This window comes from Portunus trituberculatus, chromosome 43 (assembly GCF_017591435.1).
Source record: "Portunus trituberculatus isolate SZX2019 chromosome 43, ASM1759143v1, whole genome shotgun sequence".
In the NCBI taxonomy this organism is placed as follows: Eukaryota; Metazoa; Arthropoda; class Malacostraca; order Decapoda; family Portunidae; genus Portunus; species Portunus trituberculatus.
In genome coordinates this window covers 3,586,412-3,608,263 of record NC_059297.1, presented here as the reverse complement: position 1 = coordinate 3,608,263, position 21,852 = coordinate 3,586,412, and the positions used below count along the sequence as shown (strand labels likewise).

Sequence of the window (21,852 nt, the reverse complement as noted above, 5' to 3'; positions counted from 1 at the left end):
ACAATGGCATTCCAGTTTCCTCGATAGCGATGCAAGTTTCCAAAATGACGATGCCTTTCCATGATAAAGATGCCCTTCCAGTTTCCAAGATAATAATGCGAGTTTCCACGATCAAGATGCAATTCCAGTTTCCACGGGAACGATGCGGGTTTCCACGATGTCGATGCGGTTCCAGTCCTCACGATGCGATTTCAAGACACAATATTGAAGTCCACTTGCCTACACAGGTACTGGGACGAACCCTTTCACCCGTAAGGATCCACCCAACACCCTTGAGTGCGAGTAAAGTGACGCTGCCACCTTCCTGCGCTGCAATTGAAGTCCACTTGCCTACACAGGTACTGGGATGAACCCTTTCACCCCGTAAGGATCCACCCACACCCTTAGGTGCGAGGAGAGTGGCGCTGCCACCTCACTGCGACGCAATTGAAGTTCACTTGCCTACACAGGTACTGGGGCGAACCCTTTCACCCCGTAAGAGTTCACCCCAGACCCGTGAGTGCGAGGAGAGTGACGCTGCCACCTTACTGCGCCTCACACGGGTAGCCATGAGCATAACCCGCCACACTCCACTCCCCAAACACTGTCAGTGAGTCCTTTTCACCCCGTAAAGGACCACTGGTACGGTCAGTGCCTGGCTCATGGCGCACAGCGTGCCCTCGTTCATGGCGAGTTGTTCAGCCCGATGTCATTATAAGCAGAGGTCCTGTACACACCACTCACCACCAGACTCTATGCAAGGAGCCCTTATCACCCTTAAAGGCCCCTCACGGCATCATCTGATGGACGGTAGACACGGCACCCTGCTTAAGGCGACGCCTTGCCTAGTATGAGGCGCTGCAAGTTGACAACAATCAGTGAGCTTGAAGCCGCGAAGGAAAATGAGTCCACGCTAACAATGGGATTCCACGACAGGTTGCGATTCCAGTGTCCACGGTACAGATGTGTTTGTTGAGGATAACGATCCGTTTATCGAGGCTAACGGTGCGGCGATGGCGATGGCGAAACGATCCAAAGTATTATTACCTACACAGGTACTGGGACGAAACTTTTACCCAGAAAGGGTCAACCCCAGTCCCGTGGTTATGAGAGCAGTGACGATGCAACCTTGCAATGCCTCACACAGGTCGCCATGAGCAATGACCCGCCACACACCACTCCCCAAACGCTGTCATGAAGTGAGTCCTTTTACCTAACCTAACCTAACCTAACCTAATCTAACCTAACCTAACCTAACCTAACCTAACGTAAAGGACCCCTGGTACTGTCAGTGCCTGGCTCATGGCACATAGCGTGCCCTCGTTCATGGCGAGTTGTTCAGCCCGGTGTCATTATAAGCAGAGGTCCCGTACACACCACTCACCATCATATTCTATGCAAGGAGCCCTTATCACCCCTTTAGGGCCCCTCACGGCACCATCCGGTGAGTGGTAGACATTGATCTCTTGCTTATGGCGACCCTTGCCTAGTGTGATGCGCTGCAAGTGGACGACTAGTAGTGAAGCTTGAGGCCACCAAGGAAAAGCAGGACCTGCAGCCAGTTCCTGCCTTGGGCCCCAGGCCGGACCCGACGGCCACCTCCTTCCCCCGTGCGGCGCCCAAGGCCGTCACGGCCCTCAAACATCTTTAGGCCGAAAGTTCTCAATCGTCGTTTTAATTTTGATTCGAATATAAAATCGTCGATGGTAAATGAAAAATAGCTTTGGTGTGAAAGTGTGCAAGAGTTAGCTGATTAATGAAACAAGGTGAGGCAGCTTTGCTCCGGAGTATTTAGTGTACTTTGCATGTTGCTGCCGTGAATGTGTACGTGTTTGTAGGTAACTGGATAGAAACAGTAGACCAATGGTAGTTGTGTAGCTATTGGGGAACTTTTGAAAATTAGTTAAGCTTCTGGATAGAGTGGATGAGTGCACACAGGTTTGCGTGTCTTATACATAAACTGCCACTTGTAAACATAAATTTTTCTATTTCATGCTCTTAGAAAAAAGCAAACTTAGTTTTCTTTATTTCCCTGATCACAATGACGTATAAATATCAATGTTTCAATCATAAGGAAACACTAGGAGAGGACCCAAACTCCCGTTGAAGTTGCCAGATTCAACAGATATCGTAATATTTCACAGAAAAGATGGTCAACTGCATATCGTATATTTTTGGATATTCTTTTGTCACGTAAGGAGATATCAAGATAGGTAAAGTATTTCTAAACATGTATCTACGACAAAAAACGCTATAATAGTAGAGTTAGGTTATAACTATGCATTGTGTTTTTTTATATACCATCTTGCTCTATTCCTGGGACAAAGATTACTTCTTCCTCAATTGATAGCTCGAAGTTAGTATGATATTTTCTTTCCTTCTAGGTTAGTAAGTAGACTACAAGACACCATGAACCTATGAAGCCCCGTAAATGAGATTATTTTCATAACTTAGAAATCAAAGTCTGATAATGAGATTGTCTATTGCCAACCAAACCGTTCTGCATAGACGTCTTCAGCGTCATAGAGACCTAATGATGTTAGCTCATGGACAGTGGCCATCCTGACAGCGCGAAACCACAGGGGGTTCATAAGAAGATTTCCAGGGGTACTTAGATAGCTGATCTAATAAAATCCTTTGCAGTGCCATTGCATATTGAGTTCCATGTTCCATGTGACAATACTGGGGGTACTGGTAGATGGTCTTATAACTCAGGGGGTTCTTAACGATAAAAAGGTTGAGAACCCCTGCTTTAAGTGAAGGGAAGGTACCAAAGGAATGGAAAAGAGCCAATATAGTCCCATTATACAGAGAAGGGAAAATGACTGAGCCCCTAAATTACAGACCAGGGTCACTAACTAGTGTGGTGGGTAAGATCTGTGAAATTGTTATCAAAGAAAAATGGTTGGAATATCTGGAGAAATTAAATCATTAATAACTCCCAATTCGGTTTTAAAAAAGGAAGATCATGTATAACAAACTTACTAAGCTTTCATACAAGAGTAATAGATGAAGTACAAGGAAGAGATAGAAGGGTGGATGCAGTGTATCTAGATATTATAAATAAAAAGGCTTTTGACAGAGTACCACAAAGAAGACTCCTATGGAAAATAGAACACATGGTCGGAATTAAGGGAAAAATCTTAAATTGGATGACAGATTACTTAACAGATAAAGAATTGAGGACAGTGATAAGAGATACACCACCAAGATGGAGCACTATAACCAGTGGCGTACCACAGGGTTCGGTGTTGGCACCAATAATGTTCCAAATATATGTCAACGATATACAAGAGGGTTTGGGTAGCTACATAAATTTGTTTGCATATGATGCCAAGCTTTTGAGAGTTATAAAAAAACAAAATGATAATATGGAATTACAGAAAGATAATGATAAGATCTGGAGATGGAGCCAGAAGTGGAAATTAGAATTTAATACTAAGAAATGCCATGTAATGGAAATGGGTAAAAGTAATAGAAGATCTACATGGGAATATAAAATGGGAGAAAAGATTATAATGAAAAGAAGAGAAGAGAAACACCTGGGAGTGATTATACAGGACACCCTGACTCCAGAAATACATACATATAAATGGATTATTTGATTCAACATACAAGACACTAACGAACATCAGGGTAGCATTCAATTACATGGATAAAAGTATAATGAAAAAGATATTAACCACTATGATAACACCTAGACTAGAATATGCAGCAGTGGTATAGTCGCCATATAGGCAGAAAGATATCAAGAAACTAGAAAGGATACAAAGGGCTGCTACAAAGATGGTCCCTGAAATAAAAGATATTCCCTATGAAGAAAGACTGAAGGATAGACGGGAAAGAGGAGACCTAATAACGATGTGTAAGTTAGTAAACCGTATGGAGAAGATAGATAGACAAGACCTGGTAACACTGATGGAGCAGGGAGACAAACAAGAGGGCATTCCAAGAAAATCATGAGAAGTTAGTGTCATAGGAATATCAAGAAGTTCAGTTTTCCACATAGGACAATAGACATCTGGAATGGATTAAGTGAAGAGATTGTAACAGCAGAAAGTGCGCGCAAATTTAAGAACTTAGATAAATGTAGATATGGAGACAGGTCACTATGAGCCCCACTCGAACCCTGTAACATACAACTAGGTAAATACACACACACACACACACACACACACACACACACACACACACACACACCTTACTTGCATGAGATGTGGTGCACAGCCTCCCTTGGTGGAAATAAAGGACAGTGGAGTGGTGTGGATACTATTAGGCTGGCTGCAGACACCACCCAGCCTGCCTAGCCATCCTCAATCCTTGCTCCCATGCTCCATCACAAACTTCATGACTGAAACCTGATGTCCCTGAGAGAGAGAGAGAGAGAGAGAGAGAGAGAGAGAGAGAGAGAGAGAATTTTTCCTTGAATCTTCTACTTTTGCTCATCTTTGTAATGTTTTGGTGTCAAATAGTAATAAAGAAAGACATAATAAGAACAAATCTAGGATAAAAGCAGCTGAAATTTAGATGCAGTGGTAGCAAGAATAGGTATGGTCATGATAGGTACCTTGTGTGACCTTCTCTTTTATTGTACCATTAGTTTGTTAGTGTCTTGTGTTGGTGACTGTTCTGATACAAGGAAAATAAGAGGGCAGATATTGATAGTACAATTACCTTATGGGGAGTTAGATTAGGTTAGGTTACAAGATATTAGGCTAATTTATCTTCTGGGGGAGATGAACGATAGCTTAATTTATTATTCATGGTTGGTCTGTGCTTTACTTATAATCTAAACTAGAAACTTCATATCTCATCTCTTGCTAAAACAGCTTCTATGAAGTTGGGCATTCCGAGGTGTCTTCATCAGTTTTTCTTATGCTCCTGAGTGCTAACTCTGTAAGGGTCTTATCTGCCCATGTATGGAGTATTCTTCACATGTATGGGGTGGCTCCACTCACACAGTTTTATTAGATAGGGTGAAATCAAAAGCTTTACGTTTTATCAACTCCTCTCCTGTGACTGATTGTCTTCAGCCTCTTTCGCACTGCTGGAATGTTGCATCTCTTGCTATCTTGTGGTAAATATTGACAAAAGGTCCTTTGTTTGCCAAATATGGCCATTTGTCTTCTTAGATCTTCTAAGCAAATGCAAAATTTGGTCTATTTTGGTTCCCCTGACCAACTCAACCGTGGCAAACTTAATTTAAGTTAACCTAACCCTAAAACTAAACTAACTTAAACTTGATATCATGTCTGTTTTTTTGGCATGATGTGCTTATTTCAAAAAGCATCAACACGAGGCCGTACTAGCGCATTGTACGAAGGAAAAAAAAATACCTTGCTGGTTTGTCTTGAACTCTTGGGCCTGTCCCTCTCTTGTCCAGTCTGGCTGGACTTAAGATGGCAAGGCCCTACAAGGTGAGGTGACCAGGCGAGTCTACGTACTAGATGTGAAGTAGAGTGATATAGTGCAATACATACTAGGTAGTGTGTGTACCACCACAACACTCAGCGTTTCATGCGCTCCTGACAAGGCAAGGCCAGATACTACATATTTACCCACGACTTCATTTAGAAGGAAGGTTTCGAGACATTAAGCCTTTTTTGGGGGAGAAGGCGGGCGGGGGAGGGGGGCTAACTCTCTAAGACCTGTAAGGGTGTTGGCAACCAAGTTAACCTTTTCATTCACCTTGTGTTGCCTTGGCCAGTTTTGCGCTCACATAAAAGGTACAGTTCCGTGTACAAACACAAGGAAACATAAGCCAAACAAAGTGACGAAATGCAAACACAGTTGGCGGGAACCCAATCTTACCTCTTCCTAACATCTTGTCTTGTATCCGTCATGACACCTGTTACTTGAGGAGCCAAAGAAATAATTAGTCTCTCATTTACCTGTGTGGCGAATCAGGTTTGCACGACAGCTGAGATGGCGAGAACGGCGGAAAACTTGAGACAAGGCTACACACATCTTAACCGGGGCTGGCCCAATGGGCAATGGCTGCTGTCTTCCTGGCTGGGACTCGATCTGGGATCAGCTGACAACACTAAATAAAGTTGCGTGCCTCTTCCTAATTATCGAGTCTAAAAGCGTTTCGTTAGAGATTTTCGTGCTCAAAAACCTGTCACACTTTTCATACAACTGTCACAGTAGATGCCTAGATGGGACAATATAGATGGAAGAAGTCAGCATGATGTCATAGAAGTGAAGCCGAAGCGCCATTGGTTCGCTGCTGCCTCTAGCTCACCATGGTGCACCCCACGGAATATACAAAGAATCCTTGGTGTACCACAAGCGTTATACTAACTGCGCAATGCTCATTGAAAGTAACACAGAAACGTTCGGGTGCTGCTCCTTATTTCCTGTCCCATGTTATGTTTCAAGGCCGCCTAACATGATGATGATGATATGTGTGACCTTGAAAGATTTTTAATATCTGTGGTATGCCGTGACACGAATGAGATAGACTACAAATCGTACATACAAATCATATTATACAGTGTTATTCAGCTTCGGTGGACTTGAGTGTGAGGTGGGAAGCTGTCTTTGAGACGCACATATTCATAGCAAATATTTATGTGCATATAGATAAAGGAAAAATAAACTGAACACTAAGTGAAAGGTTATTTTCTTGGTATATTATCAACACAGATTGATTTCAAATAGATACAATAACTACATATATTTGCCTATTGCTTATTGATAGTTAAATTCTCTCTCTCTCTCTCTCTCTCTCTCTCTCTCTCTCTCGTGACATTACACACAAAATTGCTGAGAGTAATTAAAACTCGAGAAGACTGTTTGCTGCTGCAGGAATACATATATATATATATATATATATATATATATATATATATATATATATATAAAAAAAAAAATACGAGTGGAGTAAGGAGTGGAAGTTAGAGTTCAATGCCAAGAAATGGAATTAGGAAAGAATTAGAGAAGACCGGTATTGAACTATCTGATGGGAGAGGAACAGATATTGAAGACTAAAGAGGAGAAAAGATCTGGGAGTGGTTATACAGGAAAATCTGAACCCTGAAAAACACTTATTTGTATTAGCATATAAAACGTTGACTAATATTAAAGTGCCATTTCAATACATGGATAAAAATATGATGAAAAAAAAAAAAGATTGAGCATAATAACGTCCAAAGTTGGATTAAGCAGTAGTGGTGTGGTCATCAAGCTTGAAAAAAGATATAAGAAGATTAAAACGGATCCAGAAGATAGCTACAAAGATGGTGCCGGAACTAAGGATATAATATATGCGGAAATGCTGAAGGAAATGGGACTGCCAACCTTATACAAGAAAGAAGAGAGCAAGGAGACCTAATAACAATGTATAAAATAGTAAATGACACTGAAAAGATAGACAAGGAAGACCTGGGTGCCGGTGACAAAAGAAGCTGGAAGGACAAGAGGACATGTAAAGATTAGGATGAGGCAGTGTGTAAAGGATATTGGAAAATATAGTTTTTCACATAGAATGGTGGAAAAAAGGAATGCATTGAGTGATGAAGTTGTTACAGCACATAATATGCATAACTTTGAAGAAAAAATGGATAAATGGAGACAGGACACTATGAGCCCTGCTCGAACCCTGTACAATACAACTATTATAGGTAAATACACACACACACACACACACACATGTGATATTACACGCCTGAGTGTCGAATGAGAGAGAGAGAGAGAGAGAGAGAGAGAGAGCAATGAAAGGTATTAAATTATTATTATTAAGGATCACACGGTCATTCATTACATCACTTCATAAGATTTCCAAGTGACATTCAAACACACACACACTCACACACACCGAGTCACGCAAGTGCGCGGTAAACCAGAGCAGCGGAAACACAGCAACACCACAGTTAGGTAAATGTCTAAATGCAGCATTACACTCATCTTTAGCTTCATGAAAGGTAAATAAAATATGAATTCAGACTTTAGTTATATTTTCAAACATATAACTGCTTTATTCCAAATGCATTCTGTGCATTATCAGGAGCAGTATCACAGATTAATTTCTTTCTCTATGGTGTAAAATATTTATACATATCCATTTATCTACCTATGTATATACCAGGTTGAGATCCCTCCTTATAGGGGGACAGGAATAAACATGCAGAGGAAGGGGCCTGTGGTCCCATACTCTGTCCCTTTAAGGCGCCTTTTACGACATGCAGGGAGAACAGTGGCAGTATTCTTCCAACCTGGCCACAGACTGTGAGGCCAGGCAGTGCCCCCTTGCCACAGAGGCTATATCAAGACAAAAACTTCATTCACTAATGCAAACAAAATTAATTTAAGACCTCAACACAAGCAAGTCTCATAAAATCAATCATTAAAAAATGAACCTGAAATTGGTGCAATTCAGAGGGGGAATTTTATTCAACATGTACTGTTCCTAGTACAAGGAGCACTCAACACTCCTGCCAAGCTTGCAGTACACCTGAATATAATCATGATCCTTAATCAATGTCTGCTATTCTCAATAATAAATAAAGAAATAAAGTTAAAGCATCTGATCAATTGCCAGATAATAAAAATACCTAAGTGATAAAATACATAAAGGTTCTTCTTGTCCATCTTTTATAAATGACAAGAAGTAATTTGCAGCAAATCTATTTCATAAATACATTTTATTTGGTAATATTTATTTTTGTGCTTATGAGTGTACACCCATGTATTGTACACACTCACACAACACAGACAGAGAGAGAGAGAGAGAGAGAGAGAGAGAGAGAGAGAGAGAGAGAGAGAGAGAGAGAGAGAGAGAGAGAGAGAGAGAGAGAGAGAGAGAGAGAGAGAGAGAGAGAGAGAGAGAGAGAGAGAGAGAGAGAGAGAGAGAGAGAGAGAGAGAGAGAGAGAGAAAGTAATAACTGACATTTAGCATTGTAATTGCACTTCAGTGTACTTTTTTACGCTGAAAATCTTATAAAAGCACAAAGAACCTTTAACCAATGAGTTCCAATATCAATAAGCAATGTTCAAATCATGTAATTATGCTTAAGACTTTAATCATCACAACCACTAAAGCAAGTCATTGATTGGTGTGTGTGTGTGTGTGTGTGTGTGTGTGTGTGTGTGTGTGTGTGTGTGTGTGTGTGTGTGTGTGTGTGTGTGTGTGTGTGTGTGTGTGTGTGTGTGTGTGTGTGTGTGTGTGTGTGTGTGTGTGTGTGTGTGTGTGTGTGTGTGTTTCTGTACTTCAGTCTCACAATAACATTCTCTTCATGTACCTATGTATGTACAGTTGTCTAAACACAATATTACAAAGATAAAAATATGTGAAAACACATCATTATTGTTCACTTCACACACACACACACACACACACACACACACACACACAATACTAGATAAATACAAATAGTAAATACACACACTTGGCCTTCATAAATTTTCACTAGGAGGATGCAGTTGTCCATGAATCCAGCATGTAATCAAGTTAATAAATCACACACACACACACACACACACACACACACACACACACACACACACACACACACACACACACACACACACACAGTGCTCATTATCTCAGTAGAAACATCCTGCTTCTCATATGGTAGGCTGACACTTGCATCCACTCAGGCAGCAAAGAATTTCACTAAGTGAGGAAGGTTACTGTTCCTACTGATCCCAAGCAAGAGGATGACTGGGTGTGTGGTGTGGTGCAGGTTAAGGGCTATTCAAAGATTGACTTATCATGGACTCTTAGACTCTCATTTCAAAGCTATACTTGGTGACCTACAATATAGAATGAGAGCCCAACACCATAATGAATGAAAGACGCACACACACACACACTCAGCCTGTCCTCTTGTTTTCTCTTTCCTTCATTCATGCTCTCCATCCTGAGATAAAAATAGGATATTACGAGATAATGAAAAATGTGATTGTGAGGTAGGTAGAAGAGTGAACACAAAGACAGACAAAGTATCACATCGATTTGAATTCATAACAACACAAAGCAAGTCTTGTGGATGAAGCTGCTTTTGATTTAAGTAGTGAATCAGATGCCACAGGTGATGTATTGTTTGCATTATTCCGATCAACCTAAAATAAGAAAATTCAGGCCCACACATTTTTAAGCTGCCAGTTGTATGCTCTCCACCACCACCACCACCACCTCTAACATACTAGCCATCACACTCTTTATCTCATTTTCTCCTCTCTATCTACCATACTTTCCATCAAACTTTTTTTTCCTATTTCCTCATTTCTTCTCATCATTTGTCACATTCATCACACTCACTTTTCCCTGTCTTCTCCTTTCTGTATACACACTGCTTAACAAATTCAAAGCTTTCTGTATACCTGCCACAATCCCTTTTTTTTTTTTTTTTTTTTTCTTATGTTGTTAATTAGACTTTAAAAAGGGTCCTCTATTCTCTGGGAAACTATTAGGCTCACAAACCACCAAGTCACTTGCTCCATAATCATTGTGGATGCTTTCCCAGCAGTGTAGTCGTGGTCAGAAGTCTAGCAACCTTGTCCACTGACTTATCCAGTTTTGCACTTTCTCTCATATTAAGCATTAAATCTACTTATAAAATCTGACAACTGATAGATTCAGAAACAGATCAGAGTCCTTGATATTAATTGAGAATAATGCTAAACACAGGAGAAGGAGCATGATACATTACTTGATTGGTCACCATCACTAGATGCCTACATTTATCAGAATTCATAAATTTCATTTTTATTTGCTTTCTTTTTATTATTCAGGGACAAAAATCCTTAGTCCTGATTTCACTATTAATGATTTTGATCCTGGTCAAAATATAGTTTCACTAAGTTTTCTGAAGACTAAGAGTATGAACTATTAGTTCATTCATCTTTCATTATGTTGAGTAAAAATATTACTATCATATGAGTCAACTAATAAATCTTAGAAAATGACATAAATTGTGGCTAAAAACTGTTATCATTATTCAATGGTCAGTGATGTGTGAGTGCATGAAGCAAATGACCGATGAAGAAAATACCCGTTTTCCATGAACAAGACTTATTCATGACAGGCGGGGTGTGGACTATATTTCAGGATGATTTCGGACATTAAGACATGAATATCAAAGAAATGAAGCACCATACAAGGCAAAATAGTAAAAGGCTGCAATGACACCTGCTGAGATGCCTTCAGGGGGCCACAATTAACACTCACACAAAGCCAGCAGAAAAATTTGAAACACTCATTGTATGGAACATTACTATTCCACATCCCTGAGGAACATAACGATCCTACTTGTTCCACGGCTCAATCTCAACCCTGACCTTCAGACTCTAGCTTAAGAAAGCACAAGATAGAGTAAGTCCTCAATACAATAAATGCACATATAATATAATGACTACTGAATATATCAGATGTTTTAACTCGGCCTTACATTTAACACCCCTAATTGTTATGAGGCAAAAATAAAGAATCCTCAGGGCCTTTCAAACAAATACTGGATATGTAAAACTTTTCTCACTAGGTGTGGCAGAATTCCAGTGAAACTAGATCAACTAATATTAAATACATATTACTAAACAACTCCCTCACATAATAAACACAATTCAACTTCAAAGGTTTGATAGATTCTTGCAGCTATGTTCTTATAGAAGAACTCATTATAGAGACTATAGCATAAGAGTGATGAAAGTTCAGATATAACAACTTGGCCTTCCCTCACAAATAGTCTATTATACTGAGGATTTACTGTACATCTTTGAAATTCAAAGCTGGAATAATTTATCTTACTAGAGCCAATCTGATCTTGCCATGTCAAGTTATATAAAATGAACACTTCTAGACACTAGTGTCCACAAAAGCTCAAACTCTGCCCACTTGTAAATATAAGCAAGCAGATTAAAATACAGTCAACCCTCGGCTATCGCGACTTCAGCTATCGCGTTTTATTGCTATCACGCACCCATGAAAAACTGCTAAAATTTCATTATCGCAACCTCAGATGCCTGCTATCGCGCACCCAGCCATGACACCATGGGATATATGAGAACTCATTGGCTAAAACCGCCTTCCCGCCAAGATCAATTCGGCTATCACATTTTTTACTATGGCGCAGCTATTTCGGCCCCAACTGGGCGTGATAGGCGAGGGTTAAGTGTAGTTGACACAAAGTTTTGACCATTTACCACTTATCGGATGATAACAGCAGAGTGCGGCATGTAATGTGGTGTAATTGTGTGTGAGACTTCAGGCTTATTAGAAACACCCAATTTGTGACAGCGATAAGAACGATTTTGTCTCTTTCCTCTCTGTTTAACAATTGCTGTTATCAACTGCAGTGATTACAATAATGATAATAATAACCTAGCTATGTATTTGTACACCAGGATGACATTTCTACATGATAGTTATAACAAAAAACAATGATGTTGTCACCAATTATGAAAGATATAAGAAGAAAAATAATTATAACAATAATAATAATGAATACCAACAACAGCAATTATGGAGTTAGAGGAGAAAGAGAAAGAGGTTTCAATAATACTGATGTGTGCTACAAAACAGACTTTTCAAAACTGACATTTTTAAAAACTGGAAGCAAAGTGTCTGACTGACTATTACTGCGTTACTTTCCTTAATCTAAATACACCAAAAAAAAAAGCCAAGTTGAACTATGAATACAGAAGCTAAGAATGCTCTATCATGACAGCACTGACCCAGGAACACCAGCACTATGAGAAGAGCCTCTTTGCTGTGAACTCACTATCTGCATCACAACGACATGGACACCAACTGTTACCTGCTCTTGCTTCACCCACTGTGTCCCTATGCGGTGATTTCCAACAGGTACAATAGCCTCTGGGAGCTTCAAGAACCAAACTCTTGAGTGTCTGGCTGTATGGGCTTGAAGTCAAAGGATCCACGCCCATCCATGTGAAGGTAGTACTGTAAAGGAAGATGGTCATCACTACACTCTTCATGTTAACAAAAAATTTATTGAATTAAAGGACCAGAACCTAGTATAACAGTATGCAAGTCAAGTTAATCATCTTCTCACTCCTAATAACAGTCTTCATAATAAATAATACAGTCTCAGTTTCTAACTTTATTCTTTCCACAAAGAAACTTACCTCATGGTGCTTCCAGAGACTCTTGCGATGGGACACTGTGAAGAGAGTGATGCCAACCTGGCGGCAGTACTGGTACATTGCATCCTCAACATCCACACTCACTGCACTCGTACACTCATCAAGAATGGCAAATTGGGGCTTGTGGTAGAAGAGTCGAGCCATCTGCACCATAAAAATTTACCTTAAGATACACATTACTTATGATTGGGTAGAACTGAATGAAATCAGCCAAGGGAAGTCTTTAAACTCCAAGCACATATTGAAGAAACTCTAAACCAGACCACTGCAAGTATAACATGTTTAAGTGATGAGCTGTCTTGTTTAAATGAACTGGTCTCCTACATTAGCTGTATTTTCCTACGTTTCTATATTCTTTTCATGACAATAACAAAGAAAATATTTGGCATAAGCAGAAAACACCTTAGAGAGATAGGCATGGTGAAATTATAAGTCACAGGAATGGAGTAATCAAACACTGGCTGCCAGATGATAATGCTATAAAACCCAATCATAATGGGATTGTGGTCTGTATTCTAAAACATTGCTGTATGTGATTTCAACAACTTTTAAGATGGTCTACACTATCTAGAATAAGATACAAAAGTTTTCAAGTGTTAGTGACTGCTGAATGAAGCCTCTACATCATTAATGGAAAAATATCAACAAGACTTATCATCTCTGCATGCCATGAAAATAACAACCTTAATGAAAGGAGAAAAACACAAATACAAAGGCCTGGGATTCTATCCTTCTTTTCCCTCTCAACACCACAACCAACAGAAGGAAACACGTACTGCAATTCGCTGCTTCTCCCCACCAGACAGCACGTCCATCCAATCTGCTGTGGCATCCCATCCACACTCCCTATCCAGGATGTGGGTCAGCTGCACTCGTCCCAGAAGCTCCCTAAGGTCATCATCACTAACCCCACGGGAGGTCATATCTGAGTTGGAGTCAGGGTAGATGACCTGCAAAGTGACAAAAGTGGTGAGATGCTCCAAAATTGTTTCCATTCTTTTTCCCTCATCATATTATGTTGTGTTGCAGGACTATGTTATTAACCATGCATGCACGAACCTGGTCCCTGAGTGTGCCAATGGTCATGTACGGCCGCTGGGGGATGTAGAAGAGTTTCCCTGCACTAGGCTTAGTGACGCATCCTCCAAACACTGGCCACAGCTAAAAGAGACAAACACATGAATGTACTGCAGCTGTTATTCATGTCTTGTCTGGTCTTGGAAAGAGAGAGAGAGAGAGCCAGAGAGAAAGAAAGAGAGAGGCTGACAGAGATAAGAAAAGGATTGAAATAGACAAACTCATATCTCATCAAACTTACCTCCCCAAGGATCCTGAAGAGGGATGACTTGCCACACCCATTGGGACCACAAACCAGGACGTTCATACCCGACTGCACCTCAAAGTTCAGTTCCTGCACCAGCACATCACCATTGGGAGTGACTAGCGGCACATGCTCAAAACGGATCACATTGTCCTCATTGACAACCAAGCCCCTGCCAGGCTGAAGAGCGAGGAGACTCAGGTTGTCTGTAAAAGGGGTGCCATAAAGAAATTAGGGCAAGCTCTTAAGTTGGCATTTCTCAAATAAGTTAGGGGATATTCTCAATCCCATGTTATTATGAAAGTTAAGTTCCAATGTTTATATGTCAGACTTTGAGGTCAAGTATATTTTGTGTCTATGGATGCAATACCAAAAAAGTTATGGCAGTACATAGGGTCAAAACTCAGCAAGTGATAGCTCTACCCACCACTGGACGCCCTGTTCTCCACCATGGTGCGCTGGTATTGCCCAACGTTGAGGTCCTTCAAGACAGTAAGCAGTTCCTGGACACGTGCTGTGAACCCAGCCAGCCTTGTCAGCTCCCGGCCTGCCAGAACCAGCCTTCCAATGGCCTCAGCTAGCTTCACTAACATCCTGCCACTTCTGTAGTAGTCCTGGGTGAAAGTCAAAATAAGAGTAATGTCACCACAACAATGAGGCATAAGGGTGCTACCTAGTGTTGCAAGAAAAGCTACTTCTTCCACACACACACACACACACACACACACACACATAATGTAGTGGTTAGCACGCTCGACTCACAATCGAGAGGGCCGGGTTCGTGTCCCGGGGTGGCAAGGCAAATGGGCAAGCCTCTTAATGTGTAGCCCCTGTTCACCTAGCAGTAAATAGGTACAGGATGTAACTCGAGGGGTTGTGGCCTCGCTTTCCGGTGTGTGGAGTGTGTTGTGGTCTCAGTCCTACCCAAAGATCAGTCTATGAGCTCTGAGCTCGCTCCGTAATGGGGAAGACTGGCTGGGTGACCAGCAGGCGACCAAGGTGAATTACACACACACACACACACACACACACACACACACACACACACACACACACACACATCATAAAGACACAATGCATGGACCAATACTGAATCAGTATGGTTCCCACCATGGTGTGGGCCATCAACAATTAGTATATTCTCACTATTTCCCTAAGTCTATTGTAAAGCCTTTCCCCCAATCCATAGTATATTTTCTAAATAGACTGTTCCTTATCATCATTATTGTTATTACTGTTGTTGTTGTTGTTATTATTATTATTATTATTATTATTATTATTATTATTATTATTATTATTACTATTACTATTATCATTATTATTATTATTACCATTATTATTATCATTATTATCATTATTATTATTATTATTATTACATAAAAAAATGCAAATTTCCATCTGATTTTTCATAGATACATAGTTCAGGGGTTGTGTGTGAAAACTCAATATTTTTTTTATGACTATCTCCAGGACAGTTCCTTACCTGCATGCGAGTCTTGTATTCACTCTTGGACAGTCTGGTTGGGGTGAGGTAGGGATACGCAACCACTGAGAAGCCCACACAGGTAGCCAGATCTGCAAAGGTAGGACACACTTGAATCATCTGTCATTCTTAGATCTTCAAGTAGCCTTTGTCATTCCTGGCATTCATACATCATTTATCTATATCTTTCTATAGACCAGAATCATATCTTGCTGGCTGACACACACACACACACACACACACACACACACACACACACACACACACACACGGCCCAGTAGCTCAGTACACGGCCCGGTAGCTCAGTGGTTAGAGCGCTGGCTTCACAAGCCAGATGACCGGGGTTCGATTCCCCGGCCGGGTGGAGATATTTGGGTGTGTCTCCTTTCACGTGTAGCCCCTGTTCACCTAGCAGTGAGTAGGTACGGGATGTAAATCGAGGAGTTGTGACCTTGTTGTCCCGGTGTGTGGTGTGTGCCTGGTCTCAGGCCTATCCGAAGATCGGAAACAATGAGCTCTGAGCTCGTTCTGTAGGGTAACGTCTGGCTGTCTCGTCAGAGACTGCAGCAGATCAAACAGTGAATTTTACACACACACACACACACACACACACACACACACACACACACACACACACACACATACACACACAAACACACACGTGGAACAGTTTAGATGAAGAAGTAGTGTCTGCAACGAGTGTGCACACTTTTAAAGTAAGATTGGATAAGTGTAGATATGGAGACGGGGCCACACGAGCATAAAGCCCAGGCCCTGTAAAACTACAACTAGGTAAATACAACTAGGTAAATACACACACACACACACACACACGGTAGCTCAGTGGTTAGAGCGCTGGCTTCACAAGCCAGAGGACTGGGGTTCGATTCCCCGGCAAGGTAGAGATATTTGGGTGTGTCTCCTTTCACGTGTAGCCCCTGTTCACCTAGCAGTGAGTAGGTACGGGATGTAAATCGAGAAGTTGTGACCTTGTTGTCCCGGTGTGTGATGTGTGCCTGGTCTCAGACCTATCCAAAGATCGGAAATAATGAGCTCTGAGCTCGTTCCGGAGGGTAACGTCTGGCTGTCTCTTCAGAGACTGCAGCAGATCAAACAGTGAAACAGTGAAACAGTGACACACACACACACACACACACACACACACACACACACACACACACACACACACTTCCACTTACGCTCAGTCACATCCAAGAGCATTCCTAGATATAAAAAAAAATTCACAAGATGCAAAGAAATAACTGTAAAAATAATTTTACAAACAGAATTAGAAATCAGTGGAACAAAAAAACATCATAATGCCATAACACTATTTCCATTAAACAAAGTATTCCTTGTTGCATATAAAAAGCAACACAAAACAAAACTTGAACACTTCTCCTGCATTTCAATCTATACATACCAGAGGAAGGATAACTCTGAGACTAAAGTGTAGATTCAGAAGATGGGTGGAATGTTAACTTAGATGGATCCAGAAACAAATACAAGAGGCAGAGCATTTGAAGGAATAAAAGAAGGCAATTACAAATAAAAACAAGGTAAAAATCCAAAGGAAGAGGAAAGACAACAACTTACACTTGGCAATGATGTTATCAATGAAGCCCATGTTGAAGCGGAAAGTGATGAAGCAGCGGAGATGATTAACCTGCAACAGAAGCAATGTGATGCACTCACTAGCACCGACTCAATTCCACATGAGAATCAACTTAAAATCATTGATGGGACAAGCTACTGACACCTATAAAACTCACAACACAACCTACTGATCTATATCTGATGTTCATTATTTACAAACTAACCCAAGGAGACCGCCACAATAGAAATGCCTCTATTTCACTTCAGTCCATATACCTAAACTAATTAATTTATTCTCCTCTTATTACTTTCTCTTACATGCTCCACTCTAACTTCCCATAATCACATATACAGTATACTCTCTTCATCTCAGTTTCTTTGATTCTTTCCATATGGACAAACAAAAATACATTCATGTGTTTTGAAACATCACAATATGCCATGGAAATCAAGAAAGGAGCTATCAACTGTATTTGATGAGAGATAGACATGCACCTTTAACCTCTCACCACATGCCTGTTCTCTCATGGCTATCAAAGAATTATGCTCAATGGTAGCTGTAATCATAATCATAAGTCAAATAATCTACACTTACTTTCTATGTGTTGTACATATATTCCATCCTTTTATCCAATGAAAATTTAATAACAAAACCTGAAAATGAATTGTGGAAGATACTTAACATGGTGGAAATGAGTGTGCTATGTTAAATAACTTTTGTCCAAAGCTACACATGGTGTTAATGGTTTATCTTAGACTAAGGATCGTACTTCAATATACATAGGTCTCCTCCATGGCTTGAGGCACCACAAGGAAAACCTCTCCCTCTTAGCCCAACACTACTCTACTACACATAATTACCATTCTCTTAGTTTAATGAGTAACATATTCTCTGACCACAACATTACTCCCCTATCCACAGTTTATAACCCTGTTCCTCATGTGTTCAATAGATCAATATATCACTGGAAATGCCTCACCACTCACCAGCACCAGTATCTAAGTATCCTTCCCCAAGAACCACAATGCAGCACTGACCTATTAGCACCCATCTCCTATACACCTTTCCTAGTACTCACCAATCTCATAAAGGAGGTATCAATGTTCTTCTTCTCTCTCTTGTTCCCCTGATAGAAGGCCACCTCCTCCGAGTTAGTGATGAGACGAGAGTTGACATAGCGGAAATCTCCCTCCAGACGCTGTTCTGTGACGGTGAGACGGCTGATGGGACGGCGGAGGTGGGTGAGGAGGGTGCCGGACAACAGCAGGTACAGGATCATGACACCTGGTGCCTGGCAGAACAAAGGAGGGCTGTTGATAATCATGATGGTGGAGGGACAAAATGAAGCATGGAGAGAGAGAGAGAGAGAGAGAGAGAGAGAGAGAGAGAGAGAGAGAGAGAGAGAGAGAGAGAGAGAGAGAGAGAGAGAGAGAGAGAGAGAGAGAGAGAGAGAGAGAGAGAGAGAGAGAGAGAGAGAGAGAGAGAGAGAGAGAGAGAGAGAGAGAGAAATTTTTATTTTGAAGAAATTTAAATTCTTCCTTCTTCCAACGTGACATCACTGGCGAACAAGATGGACGAGTTGGTAGTGTCAGTGAGATCTAACTGTGCAGACATTGTGGCGATCACGGAGGCGTGGCAGATAACTCCTGAGGTGTGTATGATTCAAGATTACCAGCTTTTCTACCACCTCAGAAATCAACGCCTTGTTTTGCCGCTCTGACCTCAGCCCCTCACACCTTCACGTCGACATCCCCGCCGGATTGGAGGCCCTGTGGATGAGGGTTACCCCCCTGCCACCCCCGCAACACAGCCTCCATCATTGTGTGTGTTGTCTACCACCCTCCACGGGCCGCCACTGCACGGTTGCTCACTGATCACATCATTGAGACTGCTGATGCTCTACGGGTGAGATTTCCTGCCGCCAAGCTGATAATCTGTGGTGACTTCAACCGCTTGGATATCAGTGAAATCCTGCACCAGCTACACCTCACCCAGGTCGTGGACTTCCCACCCACCACCAGTCCACCCTTGACCTTATCATGACAGACCTGAGCCAGCAGTACTCGCCTCCCAAGCCACTCCCCCCCATGGGACGCAGCACCCACCTCTCCATCCTGTGGACACCCACCCCCACCACCTCGGTTCCCAGGTCAACTGTCACCAGATCCCACAGGCCCATGCCTGACTCTGCCATGAGGGAATTTGGGCAGTGGCTGACACATCACCCGTGGACCGAGGTACTGGAGGAGGAAGACGTCCACACAAAATGGCGGAACTACATCACCACCACAACGGAAGCCTTCCACCACTACTTTCTCACCAAGAACATCACAGTGGACCCATCTGATGCCCCTTGGATGACGCCCTGCATCAAACGACTCCTTCGTCAGCGTGACAGGGCTTTCCACTCTAGCCCTGACTAGTACAGGAGATTAAGGAACAGAGTTATAAGGGAAATTAAAAAAGCCAAGGCAAGCTACTACCCAGACAAAATACACCACCTCAAGCTTGCTAACAACAGACAGTGGTACGACAAGATTAAGTCTTTGTGTGGTTTACAAAAACAAGCCTCTTCTCTTCCCTGTGTTACACACCTTGCACCTGACAACGCGGCCGAAGAGATTAACGGTCACTTCGCTGCGATCTGTCAGACACTCCCTCCCCTTCACTCTACTACTCTCCCAGCCTACCTCTCTGCCCTCTCCCCTCCACCCCCTGTCCAGGAGGTTGATGTTTACAGGAAGCTTCTTAAATTTAAACTAAACAGATCCACCACTCCCACTGACCTCCCCATCAAAATTTACAGAGAATTTGCCCCAGAACTTGCCACACACCTTTGCTCTATCATCAACGCCTCCCTTTCTCAATATTCCTGCCCCGATGACTGGAAGACATCTTACGTCACCCCCCTCCCCAAAATTTCCAATCCACAGTCACTGAATGATCTAAGACCAGTCGCCATCACCCCTATACACAGCCTTATCTGTGAAGATTTTGTGTTCGACTGGGCCTATAACAAAATTTGTAACTCTATTGACACACAACAATTTGGCAATATTAAATCCACCTCCACATCTCACTACCTTGTCAGCTTCCTGGAATTTGTCCACAGCCACCTGGACAAACGCAACACTTCTCTAGCTATTGCTTTTGTGGACTTCAGAAAGGCCTTTGATCTTGTTGATCACACTGTTGTGATAAATAAAGCCATCACTCTGGGTCTCTCTCCCTACCTGATAGCGTGGCTGTCAGACTTCCTCACGGGAAGACGTCAGGCCGTTCGTTATCAGGGCTCTGTCTCTTCTTTCCAACAGCTCACATGCGGGGTCCCTCAGGGGACCAAGATAGGTCCTCTGTGCTTCCTCATCCTCATCAACGATGCTCTCGTCCACACCCCCCCACCGCTGGAAGTATGTGGACGACTGCACCGTGGGCGTACCCGTCAACAACACCAACCCAGACTTCTCAGCACTTCAGTCCACTCTTAGCCAACTACAGACGTGGACGGAGGACAACAAAATGACCATCAACCACACCAAAACCGTGGTGATGCACATTTGTACCTCCACAAGAGAAGTCCCCCCTCCCCAGCTATCTGAGGGCCCTCGCTCCCTCCAGGTGGTCCGCAGCACCAAACTTCTAGGTGTCTTGGTGGATGATCAATTATCATGGAACCAGCATGTTTCCAACATCATCAGGTCAGCCTCATACAAAATCTATTTACTGCGCCGACTCAAATTCCTGGGAGAACTGGCAGATGAGGTAAGGGGAGTGTACCTCACCTTTATACTCCCTAAGCTCATGTACGCCGCCCCAGCGTGGTCCTCCTCCCTGAACCTCACACAACGACAACAGCTGGAGAGGGTTCAGAGGCAGGCGTTCAGGGTCATCCTTGTGCTGCCTACAGGTCGTACGAGGACGCCCTGACCTGCCTGAGTCTGCCGAGTCTGGCCACAAGACACCAGGAAGCCTTGGAAAAATTTGGGGAAGGACTGCTGCGTCTTCCACGTCTCCGCCACCTGCTAATCCCAGATGTGCCTCCCCCTGCTCGCGCCACCCGACACCAGAATCGCGTGACGCCCTTAACAGCACCGCGCACTGATCAGTACCGACTTAGACCGGTGCCCACTATTGTGCGAGCCTTAATTAAGTAGATTAATTAGTGTATTCATGGTTAAGTTAGATCCATAGTTAGGTTAAGCATTTCATTTCATTGTTTTAATGTCCCCCCCCCTGTACATTTTCAGTGTAATTTTTTTTTACATTGCCAAATTAATAAACCGTATATTATTATTATTATTCAAAGGCAATGCTTATCATTAACCCAAGATCAACAACAGGGAACAGATGGGCTTCAGGAAGAAC

The 21,852-nt window shown here is 42.2% G+C and overlaps 1 protein-coding gene and 1 long non-coding RNA gene across 2 annotated transcripts; both read right to left on the bottom strand.

Moving 5' to 3' along the window:
* Positions 1 to 4,160: 4,160 nt before the first annotated feature.
* Positions 4,161 to 6,419, bottom strand: LOC123517946. The gene is made up of 2 exons (XR_006678624.1): positions 5,871 to 6,419; positions 4,161 to 4,346 (listed from the first exon to the last, which is right to left on the bottom strand). It is a non-coding gene; the product is annotated as an uncharacterized LOC123517946 (long non-coding RNA).
* A 1,501-nt stretch (positions 6,420 to 7,920) lies between these two features.
* LOC123517942 (ATP-binding cassette sub-family D member 3-like) lies at positions 7,921 to 18,843 on the bottom strand. Its single transcript, XM_045278416.1, has 9 exons — positions 18,566 to 18,843; positions 17,487 to 17,556; positions 15,891 to 15,982; positions 14,835 to 15,021; positions 14,405 to 14,613; positions 14,146 to 14,247; positions 13,863 to 14,036; positions 13,069 to 13,230; positions 7,921 to 12,883 (listed from the first exon to the last, which is right to left on the bottom strand). Exons 1-9 carry the CDS (start codon positions 18,809 to 18,811, stop codon positions 12,806 to 12,808), a joined length of 1,320 nt encoding a protein of 439 aa, XP_045134351.1. The 5' UTR covers positions 18,812 to 18,843; the 3' UTR covers positions 7,921 to 12,805.
* Positions 18,844 to 21,852: the final 3,009 nt, after the last annotated feature.

What these genes read in the sequence shown, in the direction of transcription:
- LOC123517942 (XM_045278416.1), bottom strand. Translation starts at nt 18,811, where the DNA reads ATGATTATCAACAGCCCTCCTTTGTTCTGCCAGGCACCAGGTGTCATG. An exon ending in ATACCTCCTTTATGAGATTG is followed by an intron (nt 17,557 to 18,565) that starts GTGAGTACTAGG and finishes CTTCTGTTGCAG; the next exon opens with GTTAATCATCTCCGCTGCTT. An exon ending in TCTTCAGGATCCTTGGGGAG is followed by an intron (nt 14,248 to 14,404) that starts GTAAGTTTGATG and finishes TGTCTCTTTTAG; the next exon opens with CTGTGGCCAGTGTTTGGAGG.